Here is a 19,011-nt window from a genome sequence, read left to right as displayed (position 1 = left end):
GAGCCGGCAGTGGTGGGGGCTCGGCCACCAGAGCCTTCATGGGACTCCAGACACGCGTGTTCTCCGCTCTGAGGTGAGCCTTCATGGGACTCCAGACACGCGTGTTCTCCGCTCTGAGGTGAGCCTTCATGGGACTCCAGACACGCGTGTTCTCCGCTCTGAGGTCGTCTGGTGACAAACCCAAAGTGGTGGCCCCTGTCACGGCGCTGAGGAACAGCAACACCCGGGCCAGATAACTCGCAGTACCGCAGCTGCAATGTGCATGTGGCCTGGTGCCTCCCTCTCCTCTCATTGGTGGACGGGACAGGAAGTGTGAATTCGGGCACAAAATGTCCGCCCACATCACGCAGGTGGGATGGTGCACGTTGGCGTGACCAGTTGAGTTGCTTGATGAGAGGAGGCCATTGCGTGTCAAGGGTTCGTAGAACATTCACTTTGGCACATATTCTGCAGGACAGACTAAGAAAATCAGCAAGTATTGACTGATATTTGAGTGGTTCAGCTGAATGGTGGTTGTTAACATAACATCTGTGAACTGGAGCTTGAAAGGTTATTTCTAAAAACAAGAGCATGTCTACTAAGACAAAGTCAAAAGTTGTCATTTTTGGTCTTTCTGCCTCATTACAGAGATGTTAATGTCACGAAGAGACGTTTAATATAGTATCTTCACTGCTCTTTATACCTGCTGCTGAAACCTAAATTTAACTTCATTAAAACGTCCTCCACAGTGTGTGTTCCGAAACATGAGATTTACAACCATGTACAGTATACGCCTTTAAAACCAAAATAGATTTATGAACCTTGTCCTTGTTTTCGACGCCTACTCCATATTAATTACAACTATATCAAAAGGAATCAGTGAACAAAACCGTTTAAGTTAGATAGAAAAGGCAAGAGAAGACTACAGCTAAATGGAGGCGTAGATCTTCTGACCCGAGACACAAAGGCAGGACCAAAGGATCACAAACTCCTCGGATGGCCTCAACACTGACTCGAGTTGAAACTCTCAATCTCTTAATGCACTCGCTTGACGTTTTAAGGCTACGGGCCCGTTCAAATACGACTCGAAGAGTTCAACTGGCAGCGGACGACCCTGATAAAATACCATGTAACAAGATAACAACTTCGTACACGTCCATGTCATTATGGTGTTAAAGCTCTGAGGAGCACTGTTGAAATGCAGAGTTTCTATATACATGAAGCAACAACTGTCTTACAAAGCTCAAATGCAGCACACACACACCAACTTGTTTCAAATGTATTACAAGGGGAAACAGAAATGCTCTTCATGACAAGCAAAAGAGAAGGAAGGCAGCACCCAGTATTTAAAATGGGACAAAACGGCTTTCAGCCACGATACGATCTACACTTCAAACAGCCTGAGCTCGCTAGATTCAGCATTTTCCTGCAGGATCCTCCTAACTGATGTGCCGTCTCTCCTGATAGGTCGGTTCACAAGGCACACAGAGGGGGTCAGAGGTCACAGGGCAAGGGGCGAGAGCCCCCCCCAAAGACAAAAGAACAAGTTCCTCTTCGAGAGCAACACTGTTTTCAAGGAACAGTGTAATTGGTAAACAACAGCAGGCATGGCTGACATAGGGCGGATAAAATAGGTATTTAGTAACGACAGTCAAGATACTTCTTTCCTTAAAAATACCTTGTCTGCACGACAAGAGACTGTCCTGGTTACATCACATTTTAGATTCAACACAGGTCGTCATTCACAACTCAACATACAAACCTCACACCAGCAAGGGCAGATCCTACTGATCTAACTAATTCAGTGACACAGTGCACTGAGCCTTGCATGAAAAAATGGGAAATTGCCAAACGGCTTGATCTCTTCTGACAAAATGTCCTTTAAAAATCAAAAGACAGTCCCTACCACACCTGTTGTTAGGAACAAATACAATTCCTAATGATTCACAGCTAACAATGACATAACGCCAGCCAGAGAGAGAGCAAAGTTCAGAGCTGAACCAGGACCTCCCTCCCTCGTCTGAGACGCTCTCCCCAGGAAGGGGAGGATCTCCTGGGCAAGCCCATCCTCAGGGAGACGCTCCTGGGGGACATGTCCTGGGTCCACAGGGGTGGAAGTGGATGAAACACACTGCCTTGCGCACACACACACACACACTCACACACTCACATGAATGTGAGCATGCACACACACACACACACACACGCTTCGAGGAAAGCTTCAAGATGAAGGGGGCCCCTTTTGCCTTCCGTCCACATAGGCACTAGTCTACCCTGGGGCCCCCGTCCCCCACCCCCTTCACTCCCCTTCCCCCACTCCCCCCCCCCCCCCACCCCCCAGATCTTTGCTTTTGAGTCACAATTCCTCACGTGCTCAACAGTAGGGTTACAGTAGCTTCTCCATACAAGTGTGGTCTGTGTGTGTGTGTGTGTGCGCGCTCGTAGGTGGGGAAGGGATCACGTTTACGTTAAGGTTAGCATTTCAACTGCCGCTAGGTACACCCCCGACACACACACACACACACACACACACAGGAATCCATTTGACCGTGTGTTGATTGCAGATCTGTTCCCCCTCCCACCACCATATAGGTTGACTCATTCAATAGCATACCAGAGCCTCGCCACCCCTCCCCCCCTCACACACTCCCCGCCTATCACACCCCCCCCCTCCCTCTCTCTCTTCAACCTTGTCCTCCCTCTTCCAGGTGGGACATGTTGCAGTTCCCTCTGCTTGCTGCCCATAGTGGCCATGGCTGGCGTGTGTGAGCATTCTCTCGTGTGTGTTTGTGTGTGCGTCAGCGTGTGGGCACAGGGACAGGATTTGGTGGCGGCCACGGCTAGTCAACCGGCTAGCGCGGGGCTGAGGGCGACCGAGCCCCTGCATTAGCAGGACAGATGGTTCGAACCAGAGAGAGGGGGAAGACGGCCCTCTCGCAAAGGGGATGGGGGGTTCTTAAAGAGACGGCACACATTTAACACGACTATCCCCCTTTACGTGGAGCACCTTTCTCAAGGAAAAGCTGCCTTCCCCCTCTCTACCTCTCCTCTCATCTCTCCTTCCTCTCTCCCTCCTCTCCTCTCCCCCTCTCCCCTCTTTCTCTCTTGAGTATCTATTTCTGATCTCTTTCTTTCATTCCTACAAAAACAACAACAGCCCCCTCCTCTCCTTCCGTCTTCCTGCTTCTCCCCCGAGCCACAGACACCCACGTCTCCCCTCGGCGAGCCTGCGAGGAGCCGCTTCCACCCCGGGGGCCCCTCCCACCGCGCTCCTCCTCCTCCCGGACCCCGGAGGGAACGGCGGCAGGTGACCGGAGGAGCGTGCGGGCACGCCGTTTGGCGACTCCGGCGGCACCCTGGGCCCTCGTTTCCCCGTGTGCAGCGTGACGTGTGCTTGACGTCATCTTACCCCACCCCGCCCCCCCCCTCCCTCCTTCCCTCCCCGCAGTGAGCGTGCGAACGGTTGGGTGCAAGAGAGAGAGAGAGAGAGAGAGAGAGAGAGAGAGAGAGAGAGAGAGAGAGAGAGAGAGAGAGAGAGAGAGCAAACGCGAGAGAAAACGCCATTGAGAGTGAAACAAGCAAGAGGGAGAGCAGGGGAAGCAGAAAAGAGGAAGAGCGAGCGGCGGAAACGAGCGAGACAAGAAGAGAGAGACAGAGAGAGACAGAGAGAGAGAGAGACAGAAAGAGAGAGGGGAAAGAGAGCGAGGAAGAGGAGAACAAGGGAAAGAAAAGCGAGGGAGAGGAAAGAGAGAGAGCAAAGACAGAGAGCGAGCGAGCGAGGGGAAGACGACCGACTTCTCGCGTGCTGCAGCGTCGACCGCCTCTCGAAACGGCACACAGGTGTTCCAGCCAGCTGATTGGTCGCACCCCCCTCTCTCCCTCCGCCCCCTCCCCCGCCCTGCCTTTGGTAGTACAACTATTGTGAGGGGAAGGAACAGCCGGCATGCTGTAGCCTTCCCTGTGCCTCGGACAGCTATTCTATACCACCCATGTTTACACAACAGAGAATGGTTTGACACAATCAGATCAAGGGCTTTCAAATCAGTCTCTCAACAATGCTGTCGAGCAGTTACGACGCAGGAAGTCCTTTTTAAAAGATGACACACGAAACTCGCTGGATTGCATTTGTGACTCAGGAACCAAACGGATAGCACTGGGTGAGGTTTCGAGTTTTACTATTCGCTTGATGGGAAACGTGTCACTAACGTTTATGTGAATCATCTTAACTCTGTTTGGTTTTTTTTGGTGGGGGGGGGGGGGCGGTTGCGAGTCAGAACCACACAACCGATTCACTTCAAACCATTCCTGTCCTCTTCTCCACACTCCTGCGGCACACACTGCACACACGGAGAAAAGGAACACAGACCCAAATCTGGAAAGTGTGTTACGTAAGATGACAGCATAACCCAAGGGCAGTTTCATTTGATGAGAGCTACAGCGAGGGAATCACAATGGAGAATGGGAGATAAGGAGATAATTACACAACTGTTTTACAAAACAAACAATTATTGTACCGAACGTTCCTGGGAGGTGCAGAGGGAAGTCTTTCTCCACCGCCCTGCAAGCACCGCCCTGCAAGCACCGCCCTGCTAGCACCGCCCTGCAAACACCGCCCTGCAAGCACCGCCCTGCAAGCACCGCCCTGCAAGCACCGCCCTGCAAGCACCGCCCTGCTAGCACCGCCCTGCTAGCACCGCCCTGCTAGCACCGCCCTGCAAGCACCGCCCTGCAAGCACCGCCCTGCAAGCACCGCCCTGCAAGCACCGCCCTGCTAGCACCGCCCTGCTAGCACCGCCCTGCAAGCACCGCCCTGCTAGCACCGCCCTGCAAGCACCGCCCTGCAAGCACCGCCCTGCTAGCACCGCCCTGCTAGCACCGCCCTGCAAGCACCGCCCTGCAAGCACCGCCCTGCAAGCACCGCCCTGCTAGCACCGCCCTGCTAGCACCGCCCTGCAAGCACCGCCCTGCTAGCACCGCCCTGCTAGCACCGCCCTGCAAACAAGATGCCACCTAAATACAGATATGGTGTCAACAGGTATAAATCAGGTAAATCACTACTGCTCTGTCACAACAGACACAGCCCGTTGGACCTCCTTTATGTAGCTTCTCTGGAGGCAGTGTTGTACATTTTGTGATTTAAAAAAAAGATATGATGGATGGAGGCTCCAGCAGGTGTTCCTTTCAAACACCTGGCGTTAAGGAGGTGGCGTTAAGGAGGTGGCGTTTAAAGCTCTGTTTCAGAAGTACACAGATGCCCAAACGTTAGGCTCTAACTGCATGCTAACATTCCTCACTGCTCTGCTCTCGTAGCCTTTGTGGCAGTCTGTGTACTTTCCACTGAACTTGGACAAACCCTTCAGAAATGTCTTATGCCGAACAACGTTGAACCAATGCATTTTTGGTCCGACCGTTGAATGCGTATTCTCCGGTGAGGACCCATGCTTCTCTAAAAGCACGACAATGCGCGCACTTTTCCCCAAAAGCAACACGCCTTTTGCTGCCAGGAGGCATCAGACACAACCTTTGAGGAGTCACAAGAGCACATTCAGAGCCTTTTCATTGTCCGTGACCACGCCAATCTTTCCAAGAGTCTACCCCCCACCCCCATGTAGTACATACATTTCTCATTTGCACTGTATGTTATGTAAGAAGGCAGGAAGGGTTAGCACGAGGGGGGGGGGCAGTCAGACTCCCTCTGAAGAACCTTCCCCTTTGACCATCCCACTCCTTCCACCCCATCTCTCTCTCCCCCACTCACAAACTTTCTCCCTCTCTCTCTCCCCCACTCACAAACTGTCTCCCTCTCTCTCTCCCCCACTCACAAACTGTCTCCCTCTCTCTCTCTCTCTCTCTCTCTCTCTCTCTCTCTCTCTCTCTCTCTCACACACACACACACACAAACATGGATTCCCCGAATTCTATTCTTTTTCCCCCCACAGGCCTCCTGACATCTTACTACTTTTTCCTACCATTCATACACTGTACAGTCCATAACACACTAAGAAACACGTAGCATATACTGAAAATGACTTAAATAGGAAAACTGCTCATTTTAATACATTGACTGCAAATGAAACATCCACGTAGGCCTACATTTTTTTATACTTCAGTCATCATAATAGAAAGTTAGCTAGCATGGCTTATCAACACAATTCACATGGATGTGTAATAACGGAGCCAGAATAGGTTAAATGAACACAAACGAGTAAAAAAGGGAATAAGATGGCAAGCTGTTATATAGGGGCCTCAAAGCTGTGAGGTGCACGAGTTAAAAACAACTTTGAACTGTTTTCTCATACCTTAATAAATTACAACTTTTTAATAAACTTTTTTCGTGAAACTCGAGTCTCGGCTTCAAATAAAAAACAACGATGCCCAAATACTGGGCATGTAATTTCGTTTACACCGGCCTAGGAAGAGGCACACATTTTGGCAAATTTTTCCAAAATAATGTATTACCTTTCAAATATATAATGACAACCAGATAAATCTAAATCATTACTATTATTGATTACAACCAATAAACTAAAATAAAGCTTTATTTATGTATATAAATGCACAATGAACTGAACTCTTACTGCGATCAGGATGTATCCACGGCCATTTTGTGTTGGTCATAGGTTGTTGACTGAAACGTTAACTTTGAACCTAAAATCCTAAAGCTCGCTATATGGTTGTGCCTGATCGGTAATGGAAAGATACTGGGCAGGAAGTTTCGTCTCAGAGTGTGAGGCGACCGTTTTTAAACGGTGAGTAAAACAGGCTCGCCATTTCTTCCCCAGTCGAGTGACGTTGGATGACTTCTCTATGTAGGGGCGACCACGTGTTGTGTTCCAGCCAAGGCACAGCTCTCGAGCAACAATGAAATATATTATGGAAAGTATTCATCACGTTTGTATTCTTAATTCGTACACGCTATATAGGTCGTCAGCGGGACTTTCTCACTTTCTACACAACTATTGAGTAGTTATGTTTTACTTAAACCGAATCGTGGTTTGTTAAACCTATCCCAAATCAATGTAACAGCTTAATTATGAGCATTAATTGATTTGGAATTGCAATATGTCCATAGACTAACATAACTAACGAGAAATGCCATATAACTTGGTGAGTTCAACCCCTCTTTCGCAGAGCGCATGCAAACACTAGGGCCTTTTTTTCGTAATGTGAATTTGGAGCAAATAAAAGGTGTACAATGATTGAACATGTTTAGTGTTATAAAAAAAATAAACCATGGAATATCGATATAACAGATGTGACATGTAGATGAAAAATGATTCTAAAACAGGTAGGCATATTTATTTTATATGAATGATATAGGCTACTCCTGAACACGTGTTTAATTAATCGATATAGTTAACAAATGTTTGTTTTACTTTGCCAACTGCATAGGCTACGTTATAACTGTAATTGAAAGGTCGTGGCCAATGATTGATGTTTTAACTAGAAGAATGCTGTATTATTGCATTTTAAACGAGGTCAACTGTGAAAGAGGGAGGGGCGCGCAATGTCACCATTTTGTTTCAGCTTTTAATTCCAAGTGCCAATGCCTGATTTTTTTTAACATGCAGGCTACACAAAAATGATTTTAAAATAAGGAAATATTATATCCATTACTAATCACTGCAATAGGCTGTGGTATGTTTAAAAATCCAGTCTCCAAACCAAATACAAGACAGACCTCTTGTATATCATACCCAATTGACCCAAGGTTCAATTATTGCCTCAACTGCTCTGTCTTGACCCTTCAACTCTCCTTAATGCAAGAACATTCCCTAGAAAGGCCTTCTCGTAGCCCTAACCCTATTTTGAGCGTCAAAAGCTTGGGTAAAAAAATAAATATCGTCTACAAATGTAAGACAATGTGTTTAACTTGCCTAAAGAATTTGCTTAACTCAGGTTTGAGATCTAAGAGAGAATAGCGAAATTCAATCAAAGAGAAAACAAGGCTGTAGGCCTAGCCTACGGTGACACAAGAATCTATACTATACGTTCGTCAACCTCCATTTAAAGAAGCTAGTAGCCTATACGTAGCCCACGTCATTCATTTTCATAGGCAATTTCACATTTGTAAACGACAATATCACCATGCTCAGAAAGCGAGGAGCCAAGCATATGTTCAGATTTTAACGAGACCTAGGCCTATATAAATAAATAAGGTACATCTACAGCAGTAGGCTACACAGCAGTATCCTACACAGAAAAGCCCATTGCTTTGTAGGACACTTGTAGGCCTCTGGAAGGACGTTGGAAAGCTCAATAGACATTTGCTGTATTACGAAAACGTTGCAACCTTTCGTCACAACGGTCTGAATGAATGAATATCCAAGATGAGAATTGGAAGAGTTATTAACGCAACGAACGTATGCAGGCCTTGGCACAAGCTACGCTTTACGTGAACTGGCTTCACAGTCCAGTATGACATACAATACATGACATAATGTTAAATCGCTATGAACCCCATTCACGTATACGTTTGGGAGTCCTTCAACATTTAAGGATTCACTAGATCTATAGCTCAACACGAGCTATAGGTGCACGTTGCAACTTGAATTACAAAATGTCTTCTTTTCAGCAAACTGAAGTCATACATTACGAGATGCAACAATTGAATTCTTATTGGGGGAAGGGTGGTGTTAAATACCTTTGCTTCTTAGGGACAGAGTGTTCGACCTCGATACGTTTTCCATGTAGCTCCACTTTACCTGAAAAATAAATGTTTATGTTGAAAACGATGAGGCCATGACAACTACTCATTAGTCCACGCATGGTGTGAAAAACAATAGCCCTTCTCCTTTATGAAAATGTTTAATTCTAAGCTATTTATGGTTTAGCCTTCGTACAAGCCTTTGTTATTTGTTTTTAATTATACATTTTCATATCAAATGTACGCTAACAGAGATAATCAACACAACTAATAGGTCGAGAGATGTCAATGAAAAACGAAGAGCAAGAAGTGACACACTAGGCCCAACAAAAAAAAACTAATTCAACAATTCCAGTCTATAAACTAGCAAGCTCCTCGTTTCATTCTTTTTCTAGTTTACATATCAATTTCCAGGCTAAAATCGGACCATTAACTTGTGAGAAAATCAAACGTTTGATAGAAACGTGTAACTTTACAGTGTCGTTCATTGGAGTGTGCATTGTCAAACATAAACAGCTGAAGTTACACATTTTCATGCCCTCGAGTTCTTAGTGATCTATTTCAGGCTTTACATACAAGCAGCATGGCGACCTTCGCGCAGTATAGTACACGCATCACATTTTACACATGTAGAAAATCGTGAAAATGCACAGTATGAAATCAGCACAGTTATGCTTTGAGAAATAAATGGGCATGTATTTAGGCCATGCATAAACTTCAGTGGGCAAATCAAATCATCCACTTGTTTACGTGAAACATTGGTTTTGATATGTACTTAATAACTACCCATAGAAAGGCATTTTATCTTGGCTATAGTGGTCAGCTAGCCAAAAGGGGGAGGGGTGCTATTCGATTCTATAGCTGTAGCCTACCCGACTACACAGAACCTAGTCATGCAAGGCACTACAGTGCATGGCTTCGGCAAGTACAATAGAAGCGTGTGCACATTAGGCCAAAATACACAGGCATCTGGCTGAAATATTAGTCTACAAGTTGAACCTTTCCTTTTAATTTATGCAGATCGCCAAAATGCAGTATTTTAGATATATAGGCACCAACAGTTGAGGTAGCATTAAATAGGGTCTCTGGATGGGAGTCCCCTCCACTGTAAAAGTTAAGTATCTTGCTGTTAGGCGTAAGCTAAAGCACTTGGTAAAGCTGTCGACTGACTGTATAGATAAAATACATTTCTAGTTGGCTGTCATTGAACCGAGCCGTCCCTAGAAAGTGTACACAATGAAACTGGGACTATGATGATGAGGAAGTGGACATGCCCCCGCGTAATGGTGCCTAGGTGGCCTCCAGAACCGAACGTAATAACATAAAGGTAAGACGTTGCTCGTTCTGCACGTTCAAATACTTACCAGAAAAGGTTTCAATAGCTTTCATGGCCCATTGGTCGTCTGGACAATCCACAAACGCGTAGCCAGTTTTCATGAGAAACTGCCCAGAGTATGGAATCTTGTTGTCATCAAAGGTTTTAACCAAATCCTCTGCAGTCACGTTTTCATTCAGATTTCCAATGTATAGCTTGTTCATGATGAAAATGTATAGTCCGCTAGTTGAAACGAAAAAATCAGCGCAAAAACTTTTTCTTTTGTATTAAGCAACAATTACAGAAATCTCTATCTGCCCAGGACGATCACAGGTTCAGAGCACTTGCAGATGTCCTACGGCAGTAAATGAAATGTATTTCTGAAAGTTCTAATAAAAGAAAAAAAAATGGCTAAACGTCAAAAGTGATGGCAAAAAAAAAAAAACGTAGTCTGATTAAGTCCAACACAGAAGTGGAAAAAGCTTGAATGCAGCAACCCAGGCAAATGTACCTCACCACTGTTGAGATGGATCAGTTGGAGTTAATTTGATGATGGCTGTGTGGTGGAATAGTGGTAAGTATGGCGGGATCGGGAGAACCTTTTTCCTCTGTGCCCCTCAACCTCGAGTTGTACCCTGCTCTGTCACAGATCCCTCTGCCTCGCGATGGCACCGCCTCTAAACCGATTCGGAATTCACAATTTTTTTTGTTTGCAAAGAGGAAACCACGTGGTACGTTGGAGTAGCAAGAGAAAGGGCCGGCCCCTCCTCGCGGAGTTGTTCACCAGATGAGTGTGCTGTGCGCGAGACGAGCCTCTCCGTGCTGTGCGCTGTACAGTACAGCGTGCCGCGTGCGTATAGGGGCTTCATGAAATACGTAGACCACACATGCGCGAGTGTGTTTCTTGTGTGCCTTAGATCAGTCATCATGAGGACATATTTCCTTCAAGACATAATCTATAGGATTTTCATATGTGCATGTTTTTTTTGGAGGGGGGGGGGCGTTCACATCAGTTCAGGCCCGTTAATCTACTAGCACCGCGGATTGTCCTAGCAAATATGGTATTAGGCTATTAGCTTTTCGCCCAATAGGCTACAGTTGTCGGACATACTGTATTCATGAAATGCATGACCGTTCACCCCACCCAATGATACCCTCCCCTTTCTATGAATATGCATTGTGTGGTAAAGAATTTGGTCGACGGGATGGTGTTACATAAATGACCTAGCCTATGTGGTGAACTTCAAGTCTCAACTGCTGAAACAAATGGTTCAGGGTTGTTATAAAAAAAAGGCCACGGGTGCACCTCCACTCACTGGATACATTGTAATTGGTGTGCTTGGGGGGGGGGGGGGGGAGAGAAATATTACTAAGTGCTACATTGTATTAATGTGTGCGCTACAATGTATTCAAATGAGAGTCTGGTACGCATTTGGTTCTACCGCAGTTTCTTTGATCTGTGTTAAAAAAAAAGATATTGTATTAAATATTTTCAAATCAAATTAAAATAAGGTAGAATATGACAAGCGGAGCTTCAGGCAAGCAGCCAGAGAGGTCTTCATCCTGTTTTCGTCATATAGGGTCTAGAGAAACTGACAGCTCGCTATTGCCACATGGTACCTCGCCACGCGAGATTGTGATTGAATGTTCAAAATGGTGGATCTAAAATGCTCAGGCCCAAAAGCGCAGAGGGTGAATTGCTTGTGCTCCACTACCACACGGAGCGAACAAGCGACCAAGGCAAAGTGCAGTGTATCTTAATCGAAACATATAGGCTACTTAAATCCTCACATGATGAAAATTCAGAATAAAAGAGTTGGATGTATTTGGCATTGAGCCATACTGTATTCAGTGTTGCAGTCAATGTTGAATTTGCGTGCTCTGAAAGGTTGGAAAAGATTCCTGTTTAGACAAAGGGAGAGAGATCTAAAGAGCTAGATGTCATTTTATTAATTACGGCTACGGGGTACTATATATGGTCACAACATATATCTAAACACAGGCTATTGAATTGAATTCAAGTCACGTTTCTATTTGTTGACTAACCTATGAGTTGAGGAAAAAAGTAATCTCACGAGACAAGCCAGCTGGAACAATGCATGAGTTATGAGAGTTACGATCACCTAACATGTTGGTACGAAACACATTTTTTGTCATCCTTGGGAACTGCCCTTCCCAACCAAAAAACAACAACATTTTCAAAACCGGTAATTAGACCTTGAGGATAACGCCAATCGTAGCCTATATTTTGATACAATCTTATAGTGATCTACCAATAAGAACCTCGGCCATGTACCATTAAACATTTTTGGGAAAAAACATTCTAGTTGTATTATAAGGAAACTGCACGAGCACATTCTGGTTCAGACGAGTCCGTTACTGCAGTGTTCACTAAAAGCTGGTAAGACAATCATTCAAAATAGTCTGTTTAAAACAAGGTATCTGGAAAGGAATGTAGGACGTGAGATGACCATGAATGCAAGTCTGATAACAACAGCTGATAAACGATTGAAATCCAGAATCAGCTGTTTATTTCCCATATCTGTTAATATGTTACAAGTAGTACTATCTAAATGAGAAATAATAGATAGTTTGAAGTAACCGAACCAAGTAAAAAAAACTCAGGTACCAAGGTTAGATGTTGAAATACTGTTGAAATTATTGGCAAAACTATTGCGAAAAATGCAATAAAAGAAGTTGGTGTCAAATATTGTGGTGCTATTGTGAGCTACTCTATGTATATTGTGAGTTTTGGTCAATAGAAGATTATGAGTGGGAAGTTTCCACACAGTCACAAGATATTTTCCATAAAATGCATAAAATATGCTGACATCAAGCTAAATATTATCTCAGCGTGAGCAAGCAGTTCGCAGCGTGTATAAATAGAAAACACAAAAGGTAAGAAATGAATGGGAATCTGAGACTTGCTGTCTCCGCTGCAGTTTAGGAGATTTACAGAAGGTGTCCCCCATACCATGTTGCCCAGGGAAAACTTCTTCATTGTGTCTTTGATGTGTATTAGTTGATAGTTAGATAAAACACGACTGGTTCCTACTGTGTTCTTTTTGTTCAGTATTGGGTGTGAGTTGAGCTGTTAAAGCACTGGATGTTTTAAGTGAGAAACCTGGAAATAAAGGTCTATAAGGAAAATACACAAAGCTCACTTCCTAATCTCACTCCTAGGTAAAGCAACCATATTGAGTGGCAGTTGTGTGTGTGTGTGTGTGTGTGTGAGGGAGGGAGGAGCATAGAAAGAGGTCAAAGGTTTGGGGGAAGCAGAGGTTAAATTAGGCGGGAATGCAGAATGGTGCCTCTACACTGTTGCATGATGGGAAAAGTGCAGAAAGCACTTGTAATCAAGCCGAGGACTACATGGTAGAACTAACTCCTGGGAAAGTGCTCATATTGGGGAGGTACTAGCATTGATGGCATCCTCTCATTGATTTATAATCAACCTTTATAAACTAGAGTGATGGTAAATTGACTGGTGTAAAGCAGTCAGTTAGGCTTACATTTGTATCGAACTGAAAAAAGGTTGGTTCATTTGCAGTAACCCTAACCCTAACTATTGTCTATACAGTGCACATTCATTCAGACTACACAAAAGTACACAACTATGTAGGTAACTAAAATGAATGCATGAATTTTGTACACATTTACACCAGTATCTGAGAAAACAGCTGCAGATGTAAGGGTTTAGACTTCATGATCCCCAGTTCTTGGTACATGAAACAGTATTCCTTCATCCAGTTCCTCAAATGCTGTTGCAGATACCTTTGTACAGACAAATCTCTGACTATCAATTTCAAAGTACTTTGTTCAAGGCTTGCAGTAGCTTTTCCAAGGATGATTACAAGAATCAAATGTCACGCAGTATGAAGATGAATGGGTAAAGGTGATGCATTATAATATATATCGTTTCAATGAAACAGGCCAGCAAAACATTGACTACCCTGAATGTATTTGTCCGACATGTGGAACTATGCCAGACCAAAGACAGAGGTTATTATCATAGAGAGGGGGAGAGAGAGGGAGGGAGGGAGAGCGAGAGAGAGAGGGAGGGGGAGAGGGAGAGAGAGAGAGGGGGGAGGGGGAGAGAGAGGGAGGGAGAGAGAGAGAGAGAGAGGGGGGAGGGGGAGAGAGAGGGAGGGAGGTAGAGCGAGAGAGAGAGGGAGGGGGAGAGAGGGAGAGAGAGGGAGGGAGGGGGAGAGAGAGGGAGGGAGCGAGAGAGAGAGGGAGACAGAGAGAGAGAGGATAGGGAGGGAGAGAGAGAGAGGTAGTGGGGGAAGAGAGAGAAGAGAGAAGAGGGGGGAGGAAGAGAGAGAGAGAGGGGGGGAGAGAGAGGAAGAGAGAAGAAGAGGGATGGAGGGAGAGAGAGAAAAACAGGGGGAGGGAGAGAGAAAGAGAGGAGTGGAGAGAGAGGAAGAGGGGGGGAGGGAGAGAGAAGAAGAGGGGGGGAGGAAGAGAGACAGGGGGAGAGAGAACATCTCATGACTGTTTCCTCTGAAGTGGAACTGGGTCCACTCCTTCAGCAGCAAGGCTAAAATGACTAAAAATGACTAAATGTAACGTTTGAAAACACCTTTTGAATGTTCAGATCAGTTTAGAAATGGCAGGCATTTCTGTACTCAGGGAAAATACACCATCAATGAAATATTTCCAATACTAACCCTAACACTCAAACCTGTCTTGTTTTTCTCTTCAAATAATGGTCTATCACACAAATTTGAATCAGGGACCGTACTAACTGATGTGAGATCCCACTTTTCTTTCAAAAAGTATTTTGATGACCAGCAGCAAATCATCATCACACAGGAATCAGTTTATCAGAGGCCTACCCTCATGGTCGAGTGTGGGCCATGCATGCTTGTCTGTGGCCTGTGTAAATGTGCTTCCTCTGCAAAACCCCTCCTAATCCAGATTTACTCATCTCTGGGGAGCCATGGTCACATGCTCAACAATGGAGTCCTAAATGGTTCTGCATCTTTTGGAAGTCCTATGGAGTAGACCTGTTGGGTGTTAACATGTTTCTCTATATCAGGATAAGACAAATGTTAAAAGTGTAACACGACGACAGAGTTCTCCCTCTTTCACAATCTGTCAATAAAGAAGAACATGTAATAAAACATGAACAAACGAGTGCAATAGTGTGTGATATAAGTGGTCAAAATATTAAATATATATATTTTAACTTTGGAAGAGTGGGATGGTTCCTTTATATGGGAAGCAATGAATGATAATGATCAATCAATGAACCAATTGACCCATCAATCAAAATGTATAACTGAAATAGACAAACAAATGCTCTTTAACAAATCATTTTAATCATTTCAAAACCTCATTATACTTTGACTCAAGTTACTGAGGTCTACAATGTACATATTAGTTTAAAGGTGGTGAAATTTGAGACCCAGGCACATGGTTACAGAAAAAGATAACTGCACGCTCTCATTACGTTCAGAAGATGAGGAATGTTGCTAAATGACTATAGTGATCGGTTAAAATGTGTTGTGAAATATATATTCATCTATAATCTGCAAAACATTAGCACTATTTAGAATAGTAGTCAGGAAAGCACAAATATAATTACTTGGACATTCAGCACTCACTTTTTACGTTTGTGATGGATTCATTAGGTTTTCATAGGTGTTAATTGATACAAAACAATCATTAGAGATTTAAATTCCACAGTCTATTGATTAATAGTTTCCTGTTTCAAAAACATGTCACCAAACATTGTTCAAAAACCAACGTTTTGATTTTTGTTTAAAAGCTTACATATAAATACCTAATTTTCAGAAGATTACATGGTTTCTTATGTAACGTTGACATAGAAAGGTTGGAATGGAAATCAGTTGCATTAAGTGAAGTGGTAGTGTAAGGAACTAAGACAAACTATGATAGAAATAACGGTATAATGTATCTGTTCATGTTATGATTATGATTTAATGGTTATCTGCTCGAATAAGAAGTTATTCTAAATGACCTGCAACATACAAACGATTAAACTGTTTGCTTATTGAAGGCTAATATTTTGCAATATCTCCCTAGTCCTACAAAGTACACCGATAAAAACTTTGGAATGTTTCTAACGTTTGAATAGTTTCCAAAGCATCGTATTTCAAGACATACTCACTATTGGTTTGATTAAAGATTCCTCATGTGGCGCCCCCTGATACAACAGCCTGTTATTTGACTGCACAAAATGGAGAGAGAGGGGGAGAGGGAGAGAGAGGGGGGCAGGAGAGAGAGAGGGGGGGCAGGAGAGACTACGCAGAACACATCAACAACAGACAAGTGTGCGCAAAAAAACCCAAAGTATCCATTCCTTATATAATTACTAAAACGAATTTTTCTATTTCTCAAAGCAAACAGACAATTAAAACGATTGAATTGTGTCTTCAAAAACATTTGTGTAGAAGCGTTGTGGCTATGGTAGTTTTGCAGTGCCACTGCATTCAGACTAAGGAACTGAAAGTTGTTTGTTACTCCAGTAGGCTCTTCATACAATTAAGGATGTACAAATCGGCCTATAAAATGGCAAAGATTATGCCCATGATATTGACCACTATTCCGTTCACCAAACCACTTGAGTTCATGGTTATGCAGTGCGTGAGTGATTGATGAGAAGGTTACTCATGACGTGACATGACCACGCTCTTGTCTTGCTCGCGAATACCTCCACCAAGTGGGCATGTGGAGGCAACGCATCATGTATGTTCAAAGCATGTACACTACATGATATAGATTAAGGATATTTTGTCAACTCCCAGCACAGTTAACCTTATCAAATCACAACCGAATGTTATGGGAGCACTGGATCCTAATCGGTGTTTTATCGAATTTATGAGTTTGTAGTTTTAGTTTTTATAATCTTCATTGGTGGTACATAAAATAACTGCCTTGTTTACCAGAAATATAACATTTAATTTGCTCTATAACTGACAAATCGTGTAGGGGTCTATTGATTGATAGTTTGAGCATTTATATGTAGGATAACTAATCTTTTCGTCTTTAAAATAGTTCAAAATGAATTAACAAGGCAGTTGAGGAAATAGTACGTTAAAATGGTTCATATTGAATGTTAGTTCTATTTCTGTTTTATTTCTACAACAGTTTATGAACGAACAAACTGTTTTAAGGGCACATCAGATGTTTCACTGCAAGCCAAGTGAAATGCCATCGAAACTGCAAATTATTCTAAAACAAGATCCATATTAAGTACAAACGAAATAAGCATACAAAAGGGATATAAATATGAATGTGACATCATTTTTGACAGTAAGTCTATACTTTATAGACCTCCATAGGTACGTTTACCAATATTGTTGAAACACGTTGGTGTTGTATTTTTCAAATCAAGAAATAGACCACCTATGTGAAACTATTTATATTTTGTTTTAAGTTGTTCTCATAGTCTTGCCGAATGAATATTTTCTTTATTCAAGATAACATAGGATATATTCGCAGGCTTATACAGTACCACTGTCTTTATAAAACAGACTAATGAAATGTGTAGCTAATATTAACAATAACAATACCCCTATGCTATTTTCCACCCCGCTAATAATAATGGTAATAATAATATACAATTTGACAATAACGAAAACCAATGCAAATAATAGTTATAATATAATTAATGGTTATACCTTCAACACTTATTCATAATAAATTATGTTAAATGACAAGTCCTCGTTGTCCACTTATTTATGACGGTGTTTTGTGCACGAATGGTTTCATGACGATAACCTGTTTCCTTTTCTTGAATAAAATCACTTTAATAAACAGTGATGTTTGTGTTTATACTGACGAAGGCAACACGGATTCCACTGCGCCACTCAATCATTGCGCTTTCAACTTGAGAACTTGAATGTCGGACACAACTTAATCTTTTAGTTTCAGACACTATCAGCTTCTGACTGACATTTGGAAATGTACAAACGCAGCCGATCGAGATACTCGTACAGATTTTCCCATTTGGGAAGGTAGGTGGTTCGAAAGAATTCATCAAGTTCACCATATCTTTGTTCAACATATTCAAAATATCTTTGTTTCGGGAGAACTCATGACTCTCCAACATAAAACATAGGACAACTGTATTGTAAGTCTGGCACCATCTGTTTTCCATCTCAAGTTCATCAATACACGTCATCTCTGAAATGTCTCTGAAATGAGTTGTGAGAGTTTAAGACACGTCTGTGATACTGATGATTTTTTAAATCGAGTAAGAAAATAAAACTCGTGCAAGTTTCCACCCTATCTTGGAAGGTGCTAAGTCAAGGACTACATGGGTTGTCCAGCACATAACATAGTCTGTCCTCGGAATGGTGTAATTCAAGGTGACGTTGTAGCACACTGACACCTCCAAACCCATTCTGCCCAAGTAGTGGTCAGTGAAGGAATCTTACTATGTCTTCTTTTGCCTGCCTGTTTCTCAGAGAACACAAGACTGAGTGGAAACTGTGCGTCCTCTGTGGTGCATCTGAGTGAGAGGCCGATCAAAGACACATATCTGAAATGTAACCATCAAACTATATGGACACGGTGGCTGACCAGACTTCCCCACGGGAATTGTAGTCCTATAGGCGTCGACCTTCCCTCAGCATTGCATCAGTGCCTGTACAAGTTCAAATGCAAAAGTACTCTAAAGATGGCAAGGCATGCATAGGCACAAAACATGCAGAAGTAGTCAAGACATTTTATTTGAAAAAATGTTATATTTTATTAAACACTTGTTGTACATGTACAATGTAGTGATAACAGCGACACAGCCAGATGTCAGATTGTATTAAAGTTCTAAATGGCTCCAACTTCTTTTAGAGGAGTCCATCCTTAAGCAGGCTTCATACTGTTTTAACATTTTCAAGCCTCCTCGAAAATTCCTGACTTGAGTTCCCTCTGTGAAATGATAGGTTTTATATTGAACATCTGCACATTTATCAAGAGAAACGACACTGGTCAAAGTTCAAATGTAAATGGTCCCCTGTCCCTTGGGTGGACACAGAGGAGAGAAAGAGAGATAGAGGGAGACACAGAGAGAGAGGGAGGGAGAGACAGACAGAGGGAGAGT

The 19,011-nt window shown here is 43.3% G+C and overlaps 1 protein-coding gene across 1 annotated transcript in view; it reads right to left on the bottom strand.

The window, feature by feature from the left end:
• The window catches only part of igf2bp1 (insulin-like growth factor 2 mRNA binding protein 1), a 38,323-nt gene extending 27,772 nt beyond the window's left edge, over positions 1-10,551 (bottom strand). The window contains exons 1-2 of the mRNA XM_062480555.1: positions 9,991-10,551; positions 8,624-8,684 (exon numbers count right to left, since the gene is read on the bottom strand). Of these exons, the coding sequence (XP_062336539.1) occupies positions 8,624-8,684; positions 9,991-10,165 (236 nt within the window). The 5' untranslated portion in view covers positions 10,166-10,551. The remainder of the gene's footprint in view (positions 1-8,623; positions 8,685-9,990) is intronic.
• Between the last annotated feature and the right edge of the window lie 8,460 nt (positions 10,552-19,011).

Source organism: Osmerus eperlanus, chromosome 2 (genome assembly GCF_963692335.1).
Source record: "Osmerus eperlanus chromosome 2, fOsmEpe2.1, whole genome shotgun sequence".
Classification (NCBI taxonomy): Eukaryota; Metazoa; Chordata; class Actinopteri; order Osmeriformes; family Osmeridae; genus Osmerus; species Osmerus eperlanus.
This window is presented reverse-complemented; position numbering and strand designations above follow the sequence as displayed.